This window comes from Mytilus trossulus, chromosome 9 (genome assembly GCF_036588685.1).
Source record: "Mytilus trossulus isolate FHL-02 chromosome 9, PNRI_Mtr1.1.1.hap1, whole genome shotgun sequence".
NCBI lineage: Eukaryota > Metazoa > Mollusca > Bivalvia > Mytilida > Mytilidae > Mytilus > Mytilus trossulus.
The window spans coordinates 68,420,278-68,441,884 of record NC_086381.1 but is presented as its reverse complement, the minus strand read 5'-3'; the positions used below and the strand labels follow the sequence as shown (position 1 = coordinate 68,441,884).

Genomic DNA, 21,607 nt, shown 5'->3' with positions numbered 1-21,607 from the left:
TGTAAGGGAGGTAGTCCAAATTTAGTATTTTACTTAAATGTAATTCTCCATTAACCAATACACCCTTGTTTTTTCACCTTTTTTCTCCTAATTCCTAAACCCTATGATCCATAACTCCCCAAATCCAATCCTTAGGACCACTTTCTAGTATGGAACCTTGTCATATAATTTGAGAGAGATCCATACAACGTTCCACGACCACAAGATATGGTCTGGAATTAGAAAAATGCTAATTTAGGCCCCATTTTGGCCCCAAATTCCTAAACTCTAAGGACAACAACCCCCAAAATCAATCTCAACCTTCTTTTAATGGTTATAAACCTGATGCATTTTTTTTTATAGATTTCTCTTTACTTATACTAGTTTTATCATCTGGAAACTATCTGTCTTCGGACAACAATGACAACGTGATACCAATAAATTATCATTTTTTTTTCAATTTTTGGGGTTGTATATAAAGAATATTCTATAAAACAGCAAAATTTATGCCACTTGTCAATTCAAAGTCTTAAACTGTTTGAATAAAAAATAAAAATGATTCTGCTGTTTGTTTGATATTTATATAAGTCCTCTTTGATGCAATAGATATATGTATAATTTTCTAATTATTATATTATTAAAAGTTAATCAATCAAATATGTTAGATATACTATCAATTTTCCATCAAGCAAACTATTAGTAAAAAACAACCTTACTAAATATTACTGTTACAAAAATTGATTTAGTCTTTTGATTCAGGATTTATTTATGAGTTGTGAGTGGCTTTAAACTAGCTGTCAGTAACTGCGAGTACACTCAGATCTGTACTTGATGTCTTTTTGTTGTTCTGATTTACAGTGACACATCCACTCTGGTTTTTTGTTATATGTATTTCTACTTGTATCTATTTGATGAGTAAAGCCTTTTATAACTGATTTTTATAGTTCCTTCTAATGTTATACTGTTACACCACTGTCACATGTTAGGGGGGATCCTACTAGCATGTTTAACCCTACCACATTTTTGTATGTGTCTGTCCCAAGTCAGGAGCCTGTAATTCAGTTGTTGTCGTTTGTTGATGTGTTACATATTTGTTTTTCGTTCATTTTTTGTACATAAATAACGCTGTTATATTCTTGTTTAATATTTTTAAATTTGTCATTGCGAAGCCTTTAAATAGCTGACTATGCTGTGTTGGCTTTGCTCATTGTTGAAGGCTGTACTGTGACCTATAGTTATTAATTTCTGTGTCATTTGGTCTCTTCTGGAGAGTTATCTTAATAACAATCATACCACATCTTCTTTTTTTTATAATTTATAGTAACACAATTGCTAAAAATTTGAGGCAAATCCTGAATTAGAGGAATAAGGCTTTTCATTATCTGTATGCTATATGAAACAGAATTTGATCAGATCTTAAAGGTTTTTATTCTCCATATTTTTTAATATATTTTGAATATCTGATATTACATTAATAAATTATTTTTGTTAACACAGACATGAATATTCACAACAAAACATTACTTCACTGCACTGTGCTTTTTACATTCTCCAAGGAAGAAATGAAGATGGAAGATATAGCTATCAATTTAATGAAGCTAGTCTTTTTTGTGAATTTCATGCAATCATTTCCCAAAATAAAGGAACAATACTGTGGATTCATCATTGTTCTTTGGATATCAATTTTCGTTGCTTTCGTGGGTACAGGTTAACCACGAATTCAAATGTTCAACGAATACCATACTTTCAATAGGCTTTGTATAGAGAGATTGTCAAAAACATGTAATCAAATGTCCACGAAAATACAAGTTTTTAGCAATCCACGAAAATTGATACCCACGAAAATAAATTAATACACAGTACTTGTATTGCTGCTCTTCAGGTGAACAGTATATCGAATGTCTGGTTTAGACATGTAATTCACATATAAAAATAGGAAGATATTGTATGATTGCCAATGAGACAAGTTTTACTATAAAGAAAATAAATACAATACATATATTATCAATCTATTGTATCGGGTGTAATTGTAAGCTGAAATTTCTGATTATGTCTGTAAACTTGTACAATGAGAGATTCACTTGTCTCTAAGATCTTATAAACTTCAGCTGAAGATTTTATATCCTTATCGTTGATTCTCACAATAACGTCGCCAGGTTGAATTCCAGCTCTACAAAAAAAAATACATTGAGAAAGATATTAAAATACAACTTTGGCTCTTTGAACTAAAACCTAAAAAAAAATGAATTTATCACTTTTTATTTTCTGAAGTTTAACTGAATTTTTTATTACATTTGTGGAGAAAGGACACTTAATTGGCTAAAAAAAAACAACCATGTTTTAATGTCTTTCTTTAAATCATCAAATCTTCAATTTCAAATCCATTAACTTTTATGAAAAGTTGAAATTTATTGATACATTAAGGTGGTACCTAACACTACAGGGAGATAACTCTGTAAAATCAGAGTAAAATTACGTTGTGTTGTGATCAAAATAAGTGTTTGTCAAACTGCTATATGACCAGTGTAATTTTTCTAAGAAAACGGTTGGTTCAATTTTTTTAAATATTTTATATTTTTCTCAAAGGGTCAAAGTAAATACTTGTCAAAATTTTAAGAAAATTAAACGAGCCAAATAAATTTTAGTTAGAGTGTTGGGTACCACCTTATTTTAGTTTTACTCTATTGTTGATCTTAGTGTGTTTTGAATATACAGTATGTGTCATAATGTTAATCTACTTTGTAGAATGTGCTTATCTCATTCTAATTATCAGCTCCAAGTCTTCTGTCTCCTGTCTTGAATATACCAAGCCTCTTTGGTATTAGTAAGATTTGAATACAGTATACATATTAACAGTAATATTTTCTCACCTGTGAGCAGGAGACCCATGTATAACAGTGGGTACTAATACCCCTGAAGTTATGTGTTGTGGAAAGTTGGGAACTCTAGCTTGTAAATCTGACAAGAATTCCGGAGAGAGTGTAAACATTGTTATTCCTATGTAACGATTCTGTCTTGTTGTAACAGCTTTACTTCCCATACCAAACCAGCCTTTGTTGGCAGCTGTATAAAAAAAAAGTTATATATTTATAAATAATACTACATGAACAATGGGTACAGTTGGACTGTTAATTTAAGGTCAAGTTACAGTAAATGGGCTATGTCACAGATTTCAGTTAAAGGAGTATGTTCGATAAGGTCCTAAAATGGCCCCCTTTTTTAGCGTAAATTTCAAATTCAGATTTATCGACCAATATCACGATAAATTATAGCTAATACATTGACTAGCTAGGATATAAACCAATTTGTTGAACATTTTACGTTTCTGCGTTTCATTATGACGTCACAAGTTGTACTCATATTGATTTTTCACGAAAAAATCAATGAAAATGGGTAAATTTTCATAGATTATTGGACAGGAAATATAGAGCACATACGTCGACAACAAAGATCTTTTAAAATAATGTTTGTGAAGACATTTCACATGTCTTATTTGAATCTTAAGCTTGTCGACGTCTGCGCTCTATGTTTCCTGGTCCTTCATTTGTTTGAAATCTAGCTGATTTTGTCAAATTTCACCAAAATCCCTTATTTTGACCTTTTTTGGATGTGAAAATCAACGTGTTAGAATATAAACTTTGACAAAAACAGTTCTGTTGAACTTTCTAACGTGTCTTTAACGCAACTTAAAGCATTTATTGTCTTGCAACTATGAACTTTGTAATTGGGGCCAAATATGGCCCTAATCGAAATTTACTCCTTTGGCATACAACTCTGACTCGATGAACTTCAACCGAAAATCGAAAAAATAGTGCATTATCTCAATAATCATTTGAAATATTACTGATTGAATTCTTACAAAATGGGTGAACACCCTTCTCAAATTTGTCTTAAAATCGCCAAATCTCTAATTCTACTCCATAGATTTTTCTTAAAAAACTATATGTTGTTGATACATGAATTTCCGTTATAATGATGCAAAATAAAGATAGTGTCACCGACTTTGCTTTTACGGTATACATCATTCAAAGTTGCGTTCTTTGTGAAAAAATCCAACAAAACGTTGAAAATAATCGTAACGTAATCGCGTTGCAGGCCGTAAAACGTTGATTTTGGACGTTTTTCACTACCAACAAGGTAACAAATTGATTATTAGACAAAAAACGAAGTCGGTGACCCTATGATTATTTTATATCATTAAAACAGAAATTTATATGTCAACAATATATGGTTTTTTAAGAAAAATCTATGGAGTAGAATTAGAGATTTGGCGATTTTAAGACAAATTTTAGAAGGGTTTTCACCGATTTAATGTGCTTTCTATACAAATATTCACCCATATTATAAGAAATCATTCTGCAAATTTTCAGATAATAAAAGAGATAAATGTATTATTTTTTCGATTTTCAGTTGTAGTTCAACAAGCCAAGGTTGTATGCAAATTTTTAGCAAAATCTGCGACATAGCCCATTTACTGTTCCTTGACCTTAAACAGAAGATGTGGCTTGATTGCCAAAGAGATAACTCTCCACAAAAGACCAAACAAAATAGAAATTAACAACTGTAGGTCAATTTACGGCCTTCAACAATGAGCAAAGCCCATACCACATAGTCAGCTGAAATTATTTATAACATTGGATTTCGTGGATATTTTATCTCGTTAGTTTTGCCAAAAGCTGCATACAAGCATCACTTGTATTTTGTTGTACAGTTGAATTCTTGGTTCTATTATACCCACTAAATCCATGAAAAATAATTTCCCTAAAATAATAATAAATCCACAATAATAAAGTATATATATTCCAATACACATAATTAACAGTGCCTGGTGATGTTTGATAGCCTGACCGTTTTAGCCCAAAACTGACCTTCATCGGAGGCAGAATTGTGGATTAATGTTTGCATCCTATTTATATAGATACGGTAACCATGGTAACCAGTGGTTCAGTTAACCGGCGGTTCAGAGTTAACCCACTGTTTGGTCAACAGGTTCAGTTATCTGGCGGATCAGAGTTATAATAAATCCACAGTAGCACACAAAATAGAATAATATTAAGCATCACTTGCCTCTCTTTTCCAGCTCTTCTGCTTTTCTCAGAAACTCTGCAGCTCTATCTGATGGTATAGCAAATGATATCCCTGCCATTACATTGAGTGTATTTATACCAATGGCTTCACCTTTCTATAAATAGAAAATAACATTTCTAATAAAGCACATCTCCATTTGTCAGAATTTTTACTATTTAGAAAAAGTCATTCAACTGAATTGGTATACTTCAGTGGCGGATCCAGGAATTTAAGTGGGGGCCCACTGACTGACCTAAGAGGGGGCCCACTTCAGTCACACTTCAGTGATTCCCTATATAAGCAACCCCTAAATCCGCCCCTGTACTTGTTACAAAGGCAGCATGAAGAAACACTTTTTTTTATTAACCTTGTTCAGTAATACTCTTAACCTCCATATCTGAATGGCAAAGATATATTAGAAAACAGAATACTTCAGAGTTATACAATCAAAAGGTATACATATAAGAAGAAATAGAGAAAGTTGAAATCATTGAATGTCATCTTTGCATTGTGAAATATCAACTTTTCATGGCAAAGTTGGAACCTAGTTTTCTTAATATTTTCTAAATTTATCAACAGAGAATTGAAGATAAGCATGTTATAAATAATTTCATAATTAAACCACTGACTACTAAGCTGACAACTGACCAGTTGTAATGGTCTGCACCAGAATTCACATACCAGTACAATTGTATTCACTAATCTCACAACTACCATTGATTATAAAATGGTGTTTATAAAGGCAAACAATAATTTATGCACCTATTCACCAAAAACAGACAAACTATATATAAATGGAGAAAGTGTCCATAGGATACATATGATGCCCCCACTTGCATACAACATTGTAAAGGGAGATCACTCAAGATCGGAAAAAAATGATCCTTCAAAAATTTGAATTTGATCTGATTTTTGTGATAATAAATATTCTGTATAAGTTTTATAACATTTGGAAAGGCAAACTTAATTAAATCAGAGAATTGAAATGAAAAAAATCAGCAGTTTCATTCATTGCAGTAATTTAGAAAAGAGATATAACTCTAGAAGTCAAAGTGATCCCACCCAAATACAGTCTTCAGCTGTGTTTTGTGGTAATAAGCATTGTGTGAAATTTCCTTAAACTCGACACAAAGATAGTGGACAAGGAAACACTCATATTTGTTTTACTTAAAATCTACGATACCCACCATGTTTACTAAAGGTCCTCCAGAATTTCCTTTCTGAAATTAAAAATGAAGAGTGCATATGATAATTTTTTTGAAATCATGTGTTTCTATGTAAATAAAAGAGACTTATACAGTGAATATACAAGATAATTTTTTATATAAAATCTGCGAAACTGTTTAATTTCTCAAAATAGCAATGCATTATTTTTATTTTGCTTTTACAAAATACCCAATCAAAGGAACATTAGATTCATTGCTTTTCTATTAATATTAGCACACATACATGTATTCTTTACAGCAGGTCTAATATATTCATGTAGGTCATATCCCCGATTTGTTTAAAAAATTTGTAAGGGTTCCGCGGAACCCAGTGTCTCACCTATTTTTGCTGTAAATCGCAGGCTCAACAACAATGAGGAAAAAAATCAATAAAAATATTCCTCTTGTTACTATTTTATGATTGTAAGAAAATCTAAGTCCATTTAAAAGTAAATTACAGAAAAAAACAGAGTAATCTTTTTACAAACTTTACTTCTGGATACAATCTTATGATCATAAATAAGCTTCTGTCTACGTTTGGTACAAACCCAGGATAGTTTAAGAAAGTTATTAAAATTTTAAAAACTTTAACCACAGAGTGAATGTAATGGTTCCCCGCAGAAAAACTAAGTCCATTTAAAAGTAAAATTTTGAAAAAATGGATTTATTTATTTACAAAATTTACTTCTGGATACTATCTTATGATCATAAACAAGCTTCTGTCCAAGTTTGGTACAAACCCAGGATAGTTTAAGAAAGTTATTAAAATTCTAAAAACTTTAACCTCAGAGTGAATGTTATGTTTCCCCGCAGAAAAAACTAAGTCCATTTATAAGTAAAATATGGGAAAAATGGAATTTTATTTTTACAAAATTTACTTCTGGATATTATCTTATGATCATAAACAAGCTTCTGTCCAAGTTTGGTACAAGCCCAGGATAGTTTAAGAAAGTTATTAAAATTCTAAAAACTTTAACAAAAGAGTGAATGTAATGTTTCCCCGCAGAAAAAACTAAGTCCATTTATAAGTAAAATATGGGAAAAATGGAATTTCATTCTTACAAAATTTACTTCTGGATATTATCTTATGATCATAAACAAGCTTCTGTCCAAGTTTGGTACAAACCCAGGATAGTTTGAGAAAGTTATTAAAATTCTAAAAACTTTAACCACAGAGTGAATGTAATGTTTCCCCGCAGAAAAAACTAAGTCCATTTATAAGTAAAATATGGGAAAAATGGAATTTTATTTTTACAAAATTTACTTCTGGATACTATCTTATGATCATACACAAGCTTCTGTCAAAGTTTGGTAGAAATCCAGTGTAGTTTAAGAAAGTTATTAAAATTTCAAAAACTTTAACCACAGAGTGAATATTTGTTGACGCCGCCGACGACGACGGAATGTAGGATCGCTTAGTCTCGCTTTTTCGACTAAAGTCGAAGGCTCGACAAAAATGATATAAGTGACTAATTATGTGATCTGTTTGTAGATCTATATTTGGATGCATTATTTCTCACTTTGATTATAAGCAGTGCAATAAAATACACTTAATCAGGTATCTTTCTTATTAGATTTTGCTATACTGTGGTTCATTTATTTTTCGTGGGTATCATTTTTTTGAGGGTTGAGGGAAATTAACTAACAATTTTGTTGATATTTAATTTTGTGGGTGGCTAAAGTATGCATACAAGTACAAAAAAAATTGTAATATGTTGAACATTTAAATTCATGGTTCTGCTGTACCCAAAAAATCAACAAAAATTGGTACCAACAACAAATTATGAATCTACAGTATATAACAATACAGATGATAAACATACCGTTATTACTGCATCTGTCTGTATATACTCCATATCACGAACTCCCATTCCCAATTCCTGGCTGCCTCTATTAACAGTACTAATAATACCATGTGTCACAGAATTGTTTAAGGTCAAAGGGCTGCCCATTGCTAATACAAATTCTCCTGGTCTTGAGGCTGAAGACTTTCCTAATTTTAGCACAGGCAAATTTTTCTAAACATATAGATTAAACAACTTAAATATAGATGTCAAAAAGCAAATATCATATCGCTTCATAATGAATTAGATACATGTATTAAATCATATCAAAAGTAATATCACTTTGTAATGAATAAGATATAAAATGATATCAAAATTATATATCACTTCGTAATGAATAAGATATCAAATGATATCAAAAGTAATATCATTTTGTAATGAATAAGATATCGAATGAAATCAAAATTTTTTATCACTTTGAAAAACCCTTTATTTAAATTTTATAGAAATTGATAAAAGTTCTTTCAGGTGGACCCACTCTAATTTGAAATTTCTGGATCAGTAGCTGTTACCCCAAAATAGATGATGATGGATTCCATTTAGTGACATTCAGTTACCAATGTTACACAGGCCACCAAGGTCAAATTTAATACATTATAATAATTGTGGTGCTTAATAAGGATCTTGATGTGCTGTCAATCTTGGTCATGATAATATGAATATCATTCCTTTTTTTTTTGTGATTGACTTATCTTGGATAATATTTACTAAATATAATGTACATATTTGGTTTTGTAGTGAAAACTTCATTCATGCTGTCAGAACCAAATTCAAGTTTAAAAAGTTATGGAAAATTAAACCGGAAACTGATTCTTGTAATTTTTTTTATCTTTGCGTTGAATGTTTGCTGTTTCATAGATTTATGAACAGATATATCATGTTAATGTTATGGAGGGGGAATGTTATTGTTATGTAACGTCATACATGTATATGCGTTAGAATATGCAAAAAAAATACACTGGCTACCAACCAATCAAAAGCTGGCATTCTTAAAGATAGTATTAACCTCGGAGGCTTTGAAACACCCTTTCTATAAATTTTATAGAAATTGAAAAAGTTAAAACTTGTAAAAGTCTTAAAAGATTTAAAAAAACTACTCACTTCATCTATTTTAACAGTAGCCAGATCAGTAACCGAATCAACAGCCTGAACTTGCCCCTTTACTACACGACCGTCCTGTAACTTTACGTCAACAACTGATTGTCGGCTTATCACATGTGCATTTGTCAGAACAAGTCCATCCTCACGTACTATAAATCCTGATCCATGAGATTTCACAACGCCATGTCCATAAGGATTACTGAAATTTATAAGTGTAAAATTGTTTAATCATTTTCTGTCATGCCACTTTATTTGTGTAAAAGCCAAATATTTGTTATACTACATGAATTACCAATTTATCAAAATATTTCATAGGATATACATGTGAGTCCATACTGCTTAGCCCCGAAATAACAAATGAAAAACAATTCAAACAAGAAACTAACAGCCATGTTTTTAAAAAGAAGATGTGGTATGATTGACAAAGAGAAATATCTCCAGAAGAGACCAAAAGACACAGAAGTTAACAACTATAGGTCACATTACAGCCTTCAACAATCAGCAAAGTCCATACTGCATAGTCATCTACAAAAAGCTCCAAAATGACAATGTAAATCAATTCAAATGAGAAAACTAATAGCCTATTAAACTATGTACAAAAAATAAACAAAAAAACAAACTAAACTACATGTACAGGCTCCAGACTTGGGACAGACATATACATACAGAATGGGGCTGGGTAGTACATGTTAGAGAAATATAAATCCTCCCCCTAACCTGGGACAGTGATGTAACAGTACAATATTCAATGATGTTCATTTTGTGGATACCTTGATTTATTTCTGTCTTATGCATTGCTTTTAATCCAAATTACCGTATGTTAACTTCAATATAGACTACAGCTGGTTGTGCTGTATCTACAATGTCTGCCAGGAAACTGTAAGGCATTCTGGGTATATTATCATCTGAAGGTTCTAAGGCATTTACTATAAATTTGTTTGTAATAAATTTCCTGTCCTTTAAACCATACGCTGATAATCCACATGCTATACATCCTCCACAGATCTGTGTTAATAATTTTGTTAATCTGATTCTATTTTCAGGATTGGAATATGTATGATGAGACTTTTGTGAAAAAGATCTCCTTAATGTTGTTGAGTTAGAATTAATAAATGTATTCCTAAAAAATGTGACACATTTGGTTGAAAACACTCTAAAGTTGGACATCTTAGCTCCCTTCCTATTTACAGATTGACTCTAATCATTGAAGCACTTCATAGTTCATACATCTGCAATAAACAAAAATATCTGAATTATGATATAAAAAAAATAAATAGAACAGTTTAAAGAAAAGAAAATGGATATCTAGCTTTGTATATATAAAAAAAGAAGATGTGGTATGATTGACAATGAGACAACTCTTCACAAGAGACCAAAATGACACAGAAATTAACAAATGACTATAGGTCACTGTTCAGCCTTCAACAATAAGCAAAGCCTATACCCCATAGACTAGTCAGCTCAATTGAGAAAAATAACAGCCTTATTTATGTACAAAAAATGAATGAGGTTTGCTTCTATCTGTTTTGAGAGAATAGCTCTTTCTATTTAACTGGAATCTTTTTTTTCATTAGCTGAACATCTTATGGTTTGTCCTAAGGTGCTGATGGAAAATCATTTACAATCTGCTCTTTTATTCATACTTGAACTTAATATGTCTGCCCATTAGCCAATAGTCCTATGCTCTAGCTTAGTAAAATTTTATTAAGACTAGTAAGTTATTGCAAAAAATTGTTTAGATACATAAGGAAAATGTCAAAATATAGGTCTTTGCAGTGGCCAATCCAGAACTTTTTGTAAAGAGGGGATGGGGGGCAGCACTCCAGTCAAGCTTCAGTGATTCCCTATATATGATATATACAAGCAGGACTTTGTATCTTCTTCATATGAACTTTGGTAGATAGTAGTCTAATTGACAATCACATCAAATCTTCTCATTCTAAATTGTACAGTAGTGAATTCAGGGCCGTAACGTAATGGAGGCAAATGAGGCAAATGCCTCACTTTTGAAACGACTACCAAACTTTAGAAGTGTCATTTTTTTTTATAAATTATAATGTATTTTACATTATCAGTATGCGAGTTTCGAGTTATCTACCGGGACACTACATACAGTCTTTCCACTCTGCAGCAGCGATTGCACCTTTTACCATAGGCTAGCGGTGACGGTAAAAAATATGTGTTCCGAATACAAATAAAAATAAATCAAAGCGCGAAAGCGCTGTAAAGGCAGTTAATTACAGGTTGTGTGTATTTCTAGTCCAGTTATATCATTATCTTCCATGGATAGAACAGAGGTGGTTTGTAGAATTTAAGATTTAGAGTTCTTTTGTACCTAGTTCACCTATATCTAGTCAACTGTTTACAGTATATTTTCTGTGCCTCCCATGAAATGCATTTTTAGCCATGGCCTTGTCAGTTTGCTTTAAATTTATGAGTTTGACTGTCCCTTTGGTGTCTTCCGTCCCTTTTCTTTAGACATATAAGAACTTTTCCTTTTCAATATAAATAGACTATTTTTAATTATTGATTGTATACACATATTCTATGACTCCCATAAAAAAAGTTCACAAAGATAGCAAGGACATCAAGTAACATAATGGTAAATGTACATAGTAACATGTCAACTTTTTTGATGACCATACCTGTCAACTGTCAGTTTTTGCAGAGTATTTCCCCAATCGAGCTCAAGGCTCCCAAATGGAAATTTTGTACGAAGAAGCCAAAATCCACATTAGAATATATTTGAAGGGAATCCATGACAAATCGCCCCACTTTAAAAACAAGGGTGCACACACTGAAATGTCTATTCTTCTTTACTAATCATTGATATTATGTTGATAGTCCTAATAATAAAGCGTTATTACAACTGTCACATAATCTTAACATAAACCAAGAAAACTAAACATTGACCTTTGAACCATGAAAATGAGGTCAAGGTCAGATAAACCATGCCAGGTAGACATGTACAGCTTACAATTCTTCCATACAACAAATAAAATTGACTTATTGCTTATAGTTTAAGAAAAACAGACCAAAACACAAAAGCTTAACACTGAGCAATGAACTGTAAAAAATGAGATCAAGGTCAAATAAAACCTGTGCGACTGACATATAGATCATGAAATATTTCCATACACCAAATATAGTTGACCTATTGCATATAGTATTAGAAAAAAAGGCCAAATCTCAAAAACTTAACTTTGACCACTGAACCATGAAAATAAGGTCAAGGTCATATGACACCGGCCAGGTAGACCTGTACACCTTACAACCATTCCATACACAAAATATAGAAGACCTATTGCAAACAGTATAAGAAAAACAGACCAAAACACAAAACTTAACTATAACCACTAAACCATGAAAATGAGGTCAAGGTCAGATGACACCTGCCAGTTGGACATGTACACCTTACAGTGCTTCCATACACCGAATATACTAGACCTATTGCTTATAGTATCTCAGATATGGACTTGACCACCAACTTAACCTTGTTCGCTGATCCATGAAATGAGGTCGAGGTCAAGTGAAAACTGTCTGACGGGCAAGAGGACCTTGCAAGGTACGCACATACCAAATATAGTTATCATATTACTTATAATAAGAGAGAATTTAACATTACAAAAATTTTTAACTTTTTTTTCAAGTAGTAACTGAACCATGAAAATGAAATCAAGGACATTGGACATGTGACCGACGGAATCTTCATAACATGAGGCAACCATATACAAAGTATGAAGCATCCAGGTCTCGGACCTTCTAAAATATAAATCTATTAAGAACTGAGCTAACATCGCCGCCGCCGTATCACTATCCCTACAATGTATGTTGAGCTTTCTGCGACAAAAGTCGCAGGCTCGACAAAAAAACTGCCCCAACCTGAATTACCATATCGCCCCACTTGTGAACTGTGATAAATCCCGTTAATATTTCTCCTGCCAACTGGTCCCACCTAATGGAAATGGGTGAAATCTAGATAAATATATTATTAACCAGGATGAATTTAGTAATGCCAACTCGCCCCACTTTATATGGAAAAAGATGTTATTCCATTAAATATAAGTTAAATTCCTTATATTGCATTTTGATACATTTAACTGGTTTCTTTTCAACTGTTATGCAAATAACTAAGCTTCAAAACTTACAGTTATTCTTCAACAATCAGTTTTATTTTTAGAATTATAATTTCAGTATATATCAATAATACATGTACATGTAGTAATTAAATTAATTTTTGGTTTGTTTGTATTCTGTGTAGATTAGTTTTCGTTAAAGTGGTGCGAGTTTTTATTTTTAATTGTATATATTAATCTAAATATTACCGTTTTTTTAAGTAGGGCGAGTTGACAGGAGTAATATTAAACATGATTTAACCAATTTCACATGTGGGGCGATTTGATAAATCAGTTTGTGGCAGTTTTTAAAAAAGTGGGGCGATTAGCCAGTGGGGCAACTTGTCCTGCTTCCATTTGAAGGCTCCCTTGAAGGTTTTGTAAGACTATATTGACCATCTTTCACGTAAAACCCCCATGTGCAATATGAAGTTGGCAGATATGTTTCTAACTCCAGGCAAAATCTACCGGTATGAATGAAAAAGAAGTTTTCAATTAAAGCTCTGTGGCCATAACAGCTGTCTCATTAGCATTTAACCACTTCCCATATTTGCAATTAAAACGATAGAAGAAAATTATTCAACACAAAAACAAAACTTGTAAATATGAAATTCTCTTTACGGTATGAGTTTTTCTCATAGTTTGAGATTGTACAGTAGTACATGTACCTGTAACTGCTTATACCTATTTCTTATTCACTTTTGCTTGATAAACTCACTAAATATCATATACATTGTACCACATCTCCTTATTTTTATATGCATTCCAATAACATGAACAATTGTAATTCAATTCTATATACCAAAGCAAAATGAACTGCACCACTTTCATTCATTAGTATGCATTTTTTGACAAAATACAAGTTCTTAAATGACACAATATATATTTATTGATAAAAAAATTAAATTTAGTATACAACTCTTTAACAGGTATAAAAAAAAGCACAGCTTTGTCATAACTTGTGAAATCTGTGCTGAAAACATAGACATTGATGGTATTTGAGTAATTCCATATGTGAAGCTCAACATTAGCTCGTCAGTTGGTGGTGGACAGTTATAGTTCCTTTCTGCAGGCTAGGATGAATGACTTTTCAGGAAAACCAATTTCACAAATCAAAACTTTCCTCTAGATTTCTCCTACAATATTCATCCAGTTTAGTTCTTTTGTTTTAATTGGACACCGTCCTGATTTTTAATTTTGCAAACCATTCAGTCTCTTGCTTGCAAATGGAGCATGAAAATAGGATGGGTATGGCAGTAGACAAGTCTCTTTAAAGTGGGTTTGTGCCCTGAAAAAAAGTTTTATAACTTAAGTTTTTTTAAAACTTGTGCAACACACATACCTAAATAACTATAACATAGAAGAGAGCATCATTCGTGTCAATGTTTTGTTCCTTTTTACATTGTCATTTAAGAAATAATTGATGCCAGCTATACTTTATTGTAGTTTTAACATGGGTAGGCATTATATTCGTGATTATTTTTGCCAGAGCGATAGCGAGGGCTAAAATAACACGAATATAATGCCTACCCATGTTAAAACTACAATAAAGTATAGCTGGCATCAATTATTTCGATTCTGATTAGGACAATTACGGTAATATCTATGTTCGCTGTGTATAAAGTGTACGGTATTTGTGTAGGCTCTTCCATCAACCTTCCTGTCGATTTTTATCCAACTAGTTCATACCAGTTTAATTTGGCAAAGTTGTATAAATTTCTAAAATTCAAAATTGAAACAGATATTAATAAATTAACTTATTAACTAAAACAATATTTGTGTCACAATATAACAGAAAAGTTATATTTCAACAGTCTTTTCCTTTGAGGTCAATTTCTGACATGCACATTTTCAAGTCAGTCGTCAATGGCGGTGGACGCACAAGGAGAATCGGGTAGGTCTTTATTTACTAAATTAATCGTAAATATTCCGCCGGTTAATATTGTAGCATTGGTAAATATGTTCATATCTGATAGAGGATATCTTGATAAAGTTGTGCTGACATTCGAGACTTGGCAGGAGGGGCCCTTTGACAGAAATCCATTTATACTTACGGTGGCTACACCTTTTAAAGTTGATCAAAGGGCACGCCTTTGTGCATCTGACGATTTCAAATGCTGTATTTATACATGAGATTAAAATTAATACTGGGTGACAATCTTGTTGCATTTGTAAAATGGATTGGAAACCTTGGTGGTATATTGGTAATTACGCCTATTTGTTTTTATAGGAGAATGGGGTTCGATTCCCTGCTAGGGTCAATCCATTTTATCAGAAATATGAAACAATTTTGTCATTTCAGTACAACAGTAATAGTAACCTATTCTTTATTTTATATTTTATCGTCGGAACATATGTTTCAATGAAATTAATATACAATGACATGCCTTTTTAACAGGAGAGATGAAACGTGTTTTTAGGGGGAGGGGTTTTGAAGTTAGAACAGCCAACATGGACGTTGCTGTATCTAGGTCAACTATTTTCAATTACGAATTGTAACACATTGTTGTCATTGTTAAGTATTAATAACAAAATGTGTATCATTTTAGTGTTTGAAAGTGTTTTAATTTAAGGAAATACATTAAATGCATACCATTTTGACGAAATTCATTTTTCTGCCGTAGTCAATATACGCATGTGCAAACTAATTTTATTGGATAATAAAGTATGGTTTCTTTACAAAGCTAAAGAAGCACGTCATATTAGAATGATATTTTTTCAGAAAGCCTGAGGCATAACTCGTGAATTCCTGTCATTACATCCTAAATTAACATAATTACTGCTAGAATAATTATCAGTATGATATACGTACACTATCATTTTACAGCCCAAGTCTTCAGTATATATAATTGTTGCATTCATTCACTCCTGTGTTCAGTCGTTCAAAAATATTTAAACATCAACAAATGAACTTTAATAAGGACAAGAAAACACTAGAAAATATACGTACATTCAATCCGTGTTAAAGAGTATTTGAAAGAGAAATATATCTGGTTAAACGATGTATAAAGGAGGAAAAATTGTAGACATTGCATTACGATGTTTCTACCTAATAGCACGTGGAGATGTTTACATATTTAGACTTGACCCAGTATGACCCGTACCTTGTAGGTCACCGCCGTCGTTTAAACACTCGACTACAGTCGTGTAAGACAGTAAAAAGCTTAAGCCTGTACTATTTACGTGAAGTAAATGTTTTGTTCTGTACATTTAAATTGTTTTACCTGATAGCAAGGACGTATATCTATCCAGATCCTTCTCAATTCACTTTGTCAAATCCTTCGAGCTTCTTCAAAACATACGTATTACTGCGCCGGAAGTGAGAAAAATATGAGAAATCCTCGTAAAATAATGTTATTTTCAATTTTGTGGTTTCCATTTTGTTATATTTATTATACAAAGATAAAAAAAAGTTACGATTAATCATGAATTTGCATATCATTATACGGAACGTTTATGGACTATTTTTTTAGCTGTAAATCGGCCATTTTGGCGGGAAATCATATACACATACACACGTAGATTGGCTGGTACCCGATCGTAATATTACACATCACATATATCAAATAGCTAATACCCGGAACGTAGTACGGGGAACCAGGATAATACGTAGACAACATACATAACTAGAAACGCTTTTACGGTTTCTCGTTCATAAACCGAATATAGAAGATGCAATATTAATCATGTTCAGTCGACTTTTCATTGTTATATCAACGTCTGAACTAATTAAAGAATCTTTAGATGTCAGATAACACTCGAAATTGACCCGACCTCTTTCCACACGGAATACACATAATGATAGTTTGTAGTCAGGTTGACTGTTTATAATGCAAAATACACACTAATAACAATTTCTATAAAACGAACAATACACACTGATCGTTTCTTTAGTCCCCAATGTAAATGAAAGAAACAAAAACCATATTATACCATAAAAAGAAGAGGAGAAATTCGAACATTTCCGGGTCTATTTCTGGCCAAAAGACCCCCTGCAAAGATTGCGTATGAAAAGATGAACCTCATGACTTAAAAGTCAGGCCTTAAAGCACTGCCTTTAAAAAATGAATTGAATTGAATGACAAAATTGGTTGAATACGGGTTCTTTAAAGAGAAAAATGTAACGCATGAGTTTAAACACCCCCTATCAGTATGTTGGCTTATTACTTTCCTTGGTTTATGTTTGAATCGATAACGCTATAGTATACCAATGTATTTTACTATCAACTCACTGAGCATCAAATGCTAATTGATAAAATAATTCTTTGACCAAAAATATAATAATTATTTATTATTAATTTAAACAAAATCATGAAGCGCCTTTTCTATGGAAGTCTTTAATGTATAAGGCGATTCATGATTTTTATCTATCTTTATATACAAGTATGAAATATATTTTTGGTATTGTTTGATTTTATTTTTTTCGTGTTTCTTTTTTATTATGATCAGCATTGTCTGGTTGTATGCTATCGTGATCCATTGATTCTAGTAAGGTAGATCGTGGGTTTGAACCCTGGTAGGTCAAACCAATGACCTAAAAATTAGTAGAATAATGTGTCTAGGTAGGTTGAATGTTTACAGATAACTTGTGATCACTTGTGACATTAGAACGTCAAAAATCCGGTTAAGTAACAATGTTGGTCTAGTCTTCTCTGTACCTATTCTTATGGTTTTACCGTTAATGATTATGTATAATAAAAATATATTAATTGATGCTTATAGCATGTTCTCGTCTTTTAGACGCTTATAAATTGCTGTTGGACATGAATACATATATATATACATGAGAACGTGTGTTGAAGCTTTTCGTTAGTACAGGTCACAGGAGAATCGGAATGTTTTGGTTGACCAACAGAGATTAACTTTAATATTGAAACTTGTTTTGTTACTTACTAGGCTCGTTAATAAAAAAAAACCCGCATTGCTGTTATATTTTTTGTTTTTGTTGTTTATTATAAATAGTAATGCTGAAATAAGCTTCTCCCATTTCAAGCATCCGAACCCCCCTAAAAAAAGCTCAAAAATTTTTCGCCTCAAAATTGCCTCACTTTAAAGGGCCATGCGCTACGGCAATGGAATTTGTACTCCACATACATGTTAGTATAAGTGTTGGATAAAACTTTTTAATGTGACTAAAGAACAATATAAGTTATCTTACCTGAATCCAAAACTCTTATAACCTGAGACTATTATACTAACTACGGTAGTATAATAGACCCAGTTATAACATTTTTATATGTGCATATAAATTAAAACCAGGGAAAACTAGTCTTACTATGGAAAGTTGTTTTACTATTTATTCCAATTTCAAAGTATCTATAATACTAAAATTACGAGGTCCAATTTGCCAGCCGTCATCACGTAAAAACTACGAATCAAAGAATTCAACTTTATATATAACTAATATAGTACAAAGGTGTAGATTAAAAATTACACCACTCCAGGCCCTTTTGTTTTACACGTAATTAATATTGCCAAGTTCCGGATCGAGTCCGATACCGATACCAATAGTATATATTCACCTGTTACCTATTACCTTATCTGAACGTTCCGCATCTGACAGGCGCACCACCAAACGGTGTATTTAGGATTAATATGCTATATACACGGGTCATAATCACAGGGTTGACACTACTAAATTGTCAAATTGTTTCCTATAATTGTAGTATTTTAACCAGTAAGACTTTCTAAGATAACAATACGAATACTAAAAATCTGGACTAAAAATAAGGCGTATAGGTACAGTTTCATGACGTAAAACAGCGAATCAAAGAATTCAACTTTATTTATAACTAATAAAGGACACTGCTGTTGATTAAAAAATAATCCATTCCAGGACCTTTTGTTTTCCAAATAATTAATATTACCAATAATTGATAAGTTCCAGTTCGACGGGTTCAAACAGAAAGATTTGAAAGCAGAGAAAACAGTGTGTCTTATATGCGGCATGACTTTATCAGATGACAATACTAAAACTTAAATAAGGCTTGCACATAATTATATACTTTGATTCAGTCATGGACCCGCGATATCACGGGAGTGTTCTAGTCTTATATAATATATCTCCTTTAATATATAAGATATCTAAAATAATTTCTATAAGACATCTTATATATTATATGAGATATCTTATATACTAAATAAGATATCTTATTAAATAAGATAATTTATAAAGACAGATTATATAGATATCTCATTTCGTTAATAATATATCTTTTATTTTCTTATTAAGATATCTTCTTTTAAGTATAAAAGATATATTATAAAGTATAAGATAAGATAAGATAATTTTTATTAACCAATCATGGTGCCCAAAATTTGAGCTATACAATCAAATGAATGAATTACAAAATAAAGCACAGAAAATGATTAGAATGATTAAAGTACATTTAGACAACAAAAAACAAAAACAACACATGAATACACATTTACACTAATTAACCTGATATAAACCAAGTTATTGACAAAACATAGTGACCTGGAGAAATAACATAATTCTTTATAGTACTACGTCTATGGGAGACAACTCCTGATCAATTTTATTTCCTATAATTATATATCTATCTATATTTTTCTTCTATTTATTTTTTTTTTTTTAATTTTTTTTTAAACAACAATATTTTCTATAATTTTAGATATCTTATAAATATGTTTTTATATAAGAAAACTTGATATCTTAAATAGTTTGTCAGAAACCTAAGATATTTTATAAAGGAAATTATATACAATATCTTATAACATGTATAAACTATGTAAGATATCTTAAAAACTATATGAGATAATCTTATAAATTATAAATATACCTTGTATAAAATATCAGATATCTTTCAAGAAATATAAGATATCTCATATAATATATCCTATAAAATCTGTCTTTAAAAATTATCTTATATAATAAAATATACCTTATTTAGTATATATTTAGTATATAGGATATCACATATGGTATATAAGATATCTTAAATAAGAAAACGAATATGGAGTATGATTGCCAATGACACAACTCTGAACCCAAAAGGGACCAAAGCCAAAGGACACAGAAATTAACTACTATAGGTCACCTTACAACCTTCAACAATGAGCAAAACCCATAATGCATAGTGAGGTATAAAAGCCCAAAAATGAAAGAAAAAAACCAAATATGAAACAAAAACAAACAACAAGGTATCATATAAGTTATCTCCTTAAGTTTATCAGATATCCTATCAATACTTTTTATATAAGAAATCTTATATAATTTATAAGATATCTCAAGTAGTTAAGGCTTTTCACCTTTTGATTTTTACATGTCATTTGATCAGCAGTTGATTGTTGATACAGGGTTTTTCAGATTTTAATTTCTTTGGGGTTTGGTATTGTTTTATGGTTTTACGTTTTTTGTCATTTTGAAGTTATATTGTTTGCCATTCCATCTTCCCCCTGCATCGTAAACAATTCTAAATAGTAGTTAAATATTTCAGGACGAATATTACCAAGATCGTGCTAATTTATAACCTACGTCTATGTATACAACAGCAGTTTTGATTGGTGGTGAGTTAAAAACGGTGCCATTTTCGCCACTATACCTGTCGGCACTTATGATGTAATGACTAAGTCTTTAAAAATGTATGATCGAATAAATAAACAGAATAGTTAAAGCAAAATAAAAACACAAAGTGATGACGCCGCACTAAACTCTTTCGGATATTGCCCCGGGATGATTTTTAACATGTGAGTTAACCAAGATAAGTTACAGATCAAGTTTAAGTTTTGTTCCGCTCGGCTAATTTTTGCCAAAATTACGGGCTATGGACTTTGATAAATTGTTGAAAATCTTGTTGTTATACAGACTTTTTTTTCTCTAAACTTGGCCTGATTTTGATATTGGCTTGATTTTTGGTGTGTGAGTTACACGGTGGATCATGATGAGTTACAGATCAAGTTTAAAGTTCCAATCCGCTAATTTTGCCAAAATTAAGGGTTCACAACTTTGAAAATTGTTGAAAATCACAGTTATACATACATAATTTCTATACGCCTCCAGATTGTCAGCAGATTTATTTGTGAGAGCTCAGACTACCATCATGTTTGTGTCCACATGTGTTATTGAAATTGCAGATTTTCAACTTTATATGGGACGGGGCCATCTGGGTCGCTTTGACGCATCTAGTGTTTTTCAATTTATTTTTAAAACTTATTGGTTTCTTCAATTTGATTAATAGAAAACAAAACTATATATCAAACGAAAACTGGATAAAGAGAGAAACAAGTTTCTTTCATTACTGAATCTAATCAAAATATTGATCTCTCGGATTTT

The 21,607-nt window shown here is 31.5% G+C and overlaps 1 protein-coding gene and 1 long non-coding RNA gene across 4 annotated transcripts; both read right to left on the bottom strand.

The window, feature by feature from the left end:
• Positions 1–1,757: 1,757 nt before the first annotated feature.
• LOC134683297 (serine protease HTRA2, mitochondrial-like) lies at positions 1,758–20,834 on the bottom strand. Of its 3 annotated transcripts, none has more exons than XM_063542496.1 (8): positions 20,684–20,768; positions 10,011–10,425; positions 9,197–9,395; positions 8,075–8,269; positions 6,234–6,266; positions 5,047–5,161; positions 2,850–3,042; positions 1,758–2,149 (listed from the first exon to the last, which is right to left on the bottom strand). In XM_063542496.1, exons 2-8 carry the CDS (start codon positions 10,361–10,363, stop codon positions 1,984–1,986), a joined length of 1,254 nt encoding a protein of 417 aa, XP_063398566.1. In that variant the 5' UTR covers positions 10,364–10,425; positions 20,684–20,768; the 3' UTR covers positions 1,758–1,983. The 3 variants fall into 3 exon arrangements, with proteins under 3 accessions (XP_063398566.1, XP_063398564.1, XP_063398565.1); XM_063542494.1 differs by having other exon boundaries at positions 1,759–2,149; positions 20,584–20,777; XM_063542495.1 differs by lacking the exon at positions 20,684–20,768 and adding an exon at positions 20,784–20,834 and having other exon boundaries at positions 1,760–2,149.
• LOC134683296 (uncharacterized) lies at positions 14,183–16,949 on the bottom strand. The gene is made up of 2 exons (XR_010100986.1): positions 16,536–16,949; positions 14,183–14,599 (listed from the first exon to the last, which is right to left on the bottom strand). It is a non-coding gene; the product is annotated as an uncharacterized LOC134683296 (long non-coding RNA).
• Positions 20,835–21,607: the final 773 nt, after the last annotated feature.

Bases quoted from the DNA above. Each gene is read 5' to 3' on its own strand.
- LOC134683297 (XM_063542495.1), bottom strand. From the start codon at position 10,363: ATGTCCAACTTTAGAGTGTTTTCAACCAAATGTGTCACATTTTTTAGG. The intron at 5,162-6,233 runs GTGGGTATCGTA...TTCTATTTATAG, and splicing joins GAGGACCTTTAGTAAACATG to AAAGGTGAAGCCATTGGTAT. The intron at 3,043-5,046 runs GCAAGTGATGCT...TTTTTTATACAG, and splicing joins AGAAGAGCTGGAAAAGAGAG to CTGCCAACAAAGGCTGGTTT.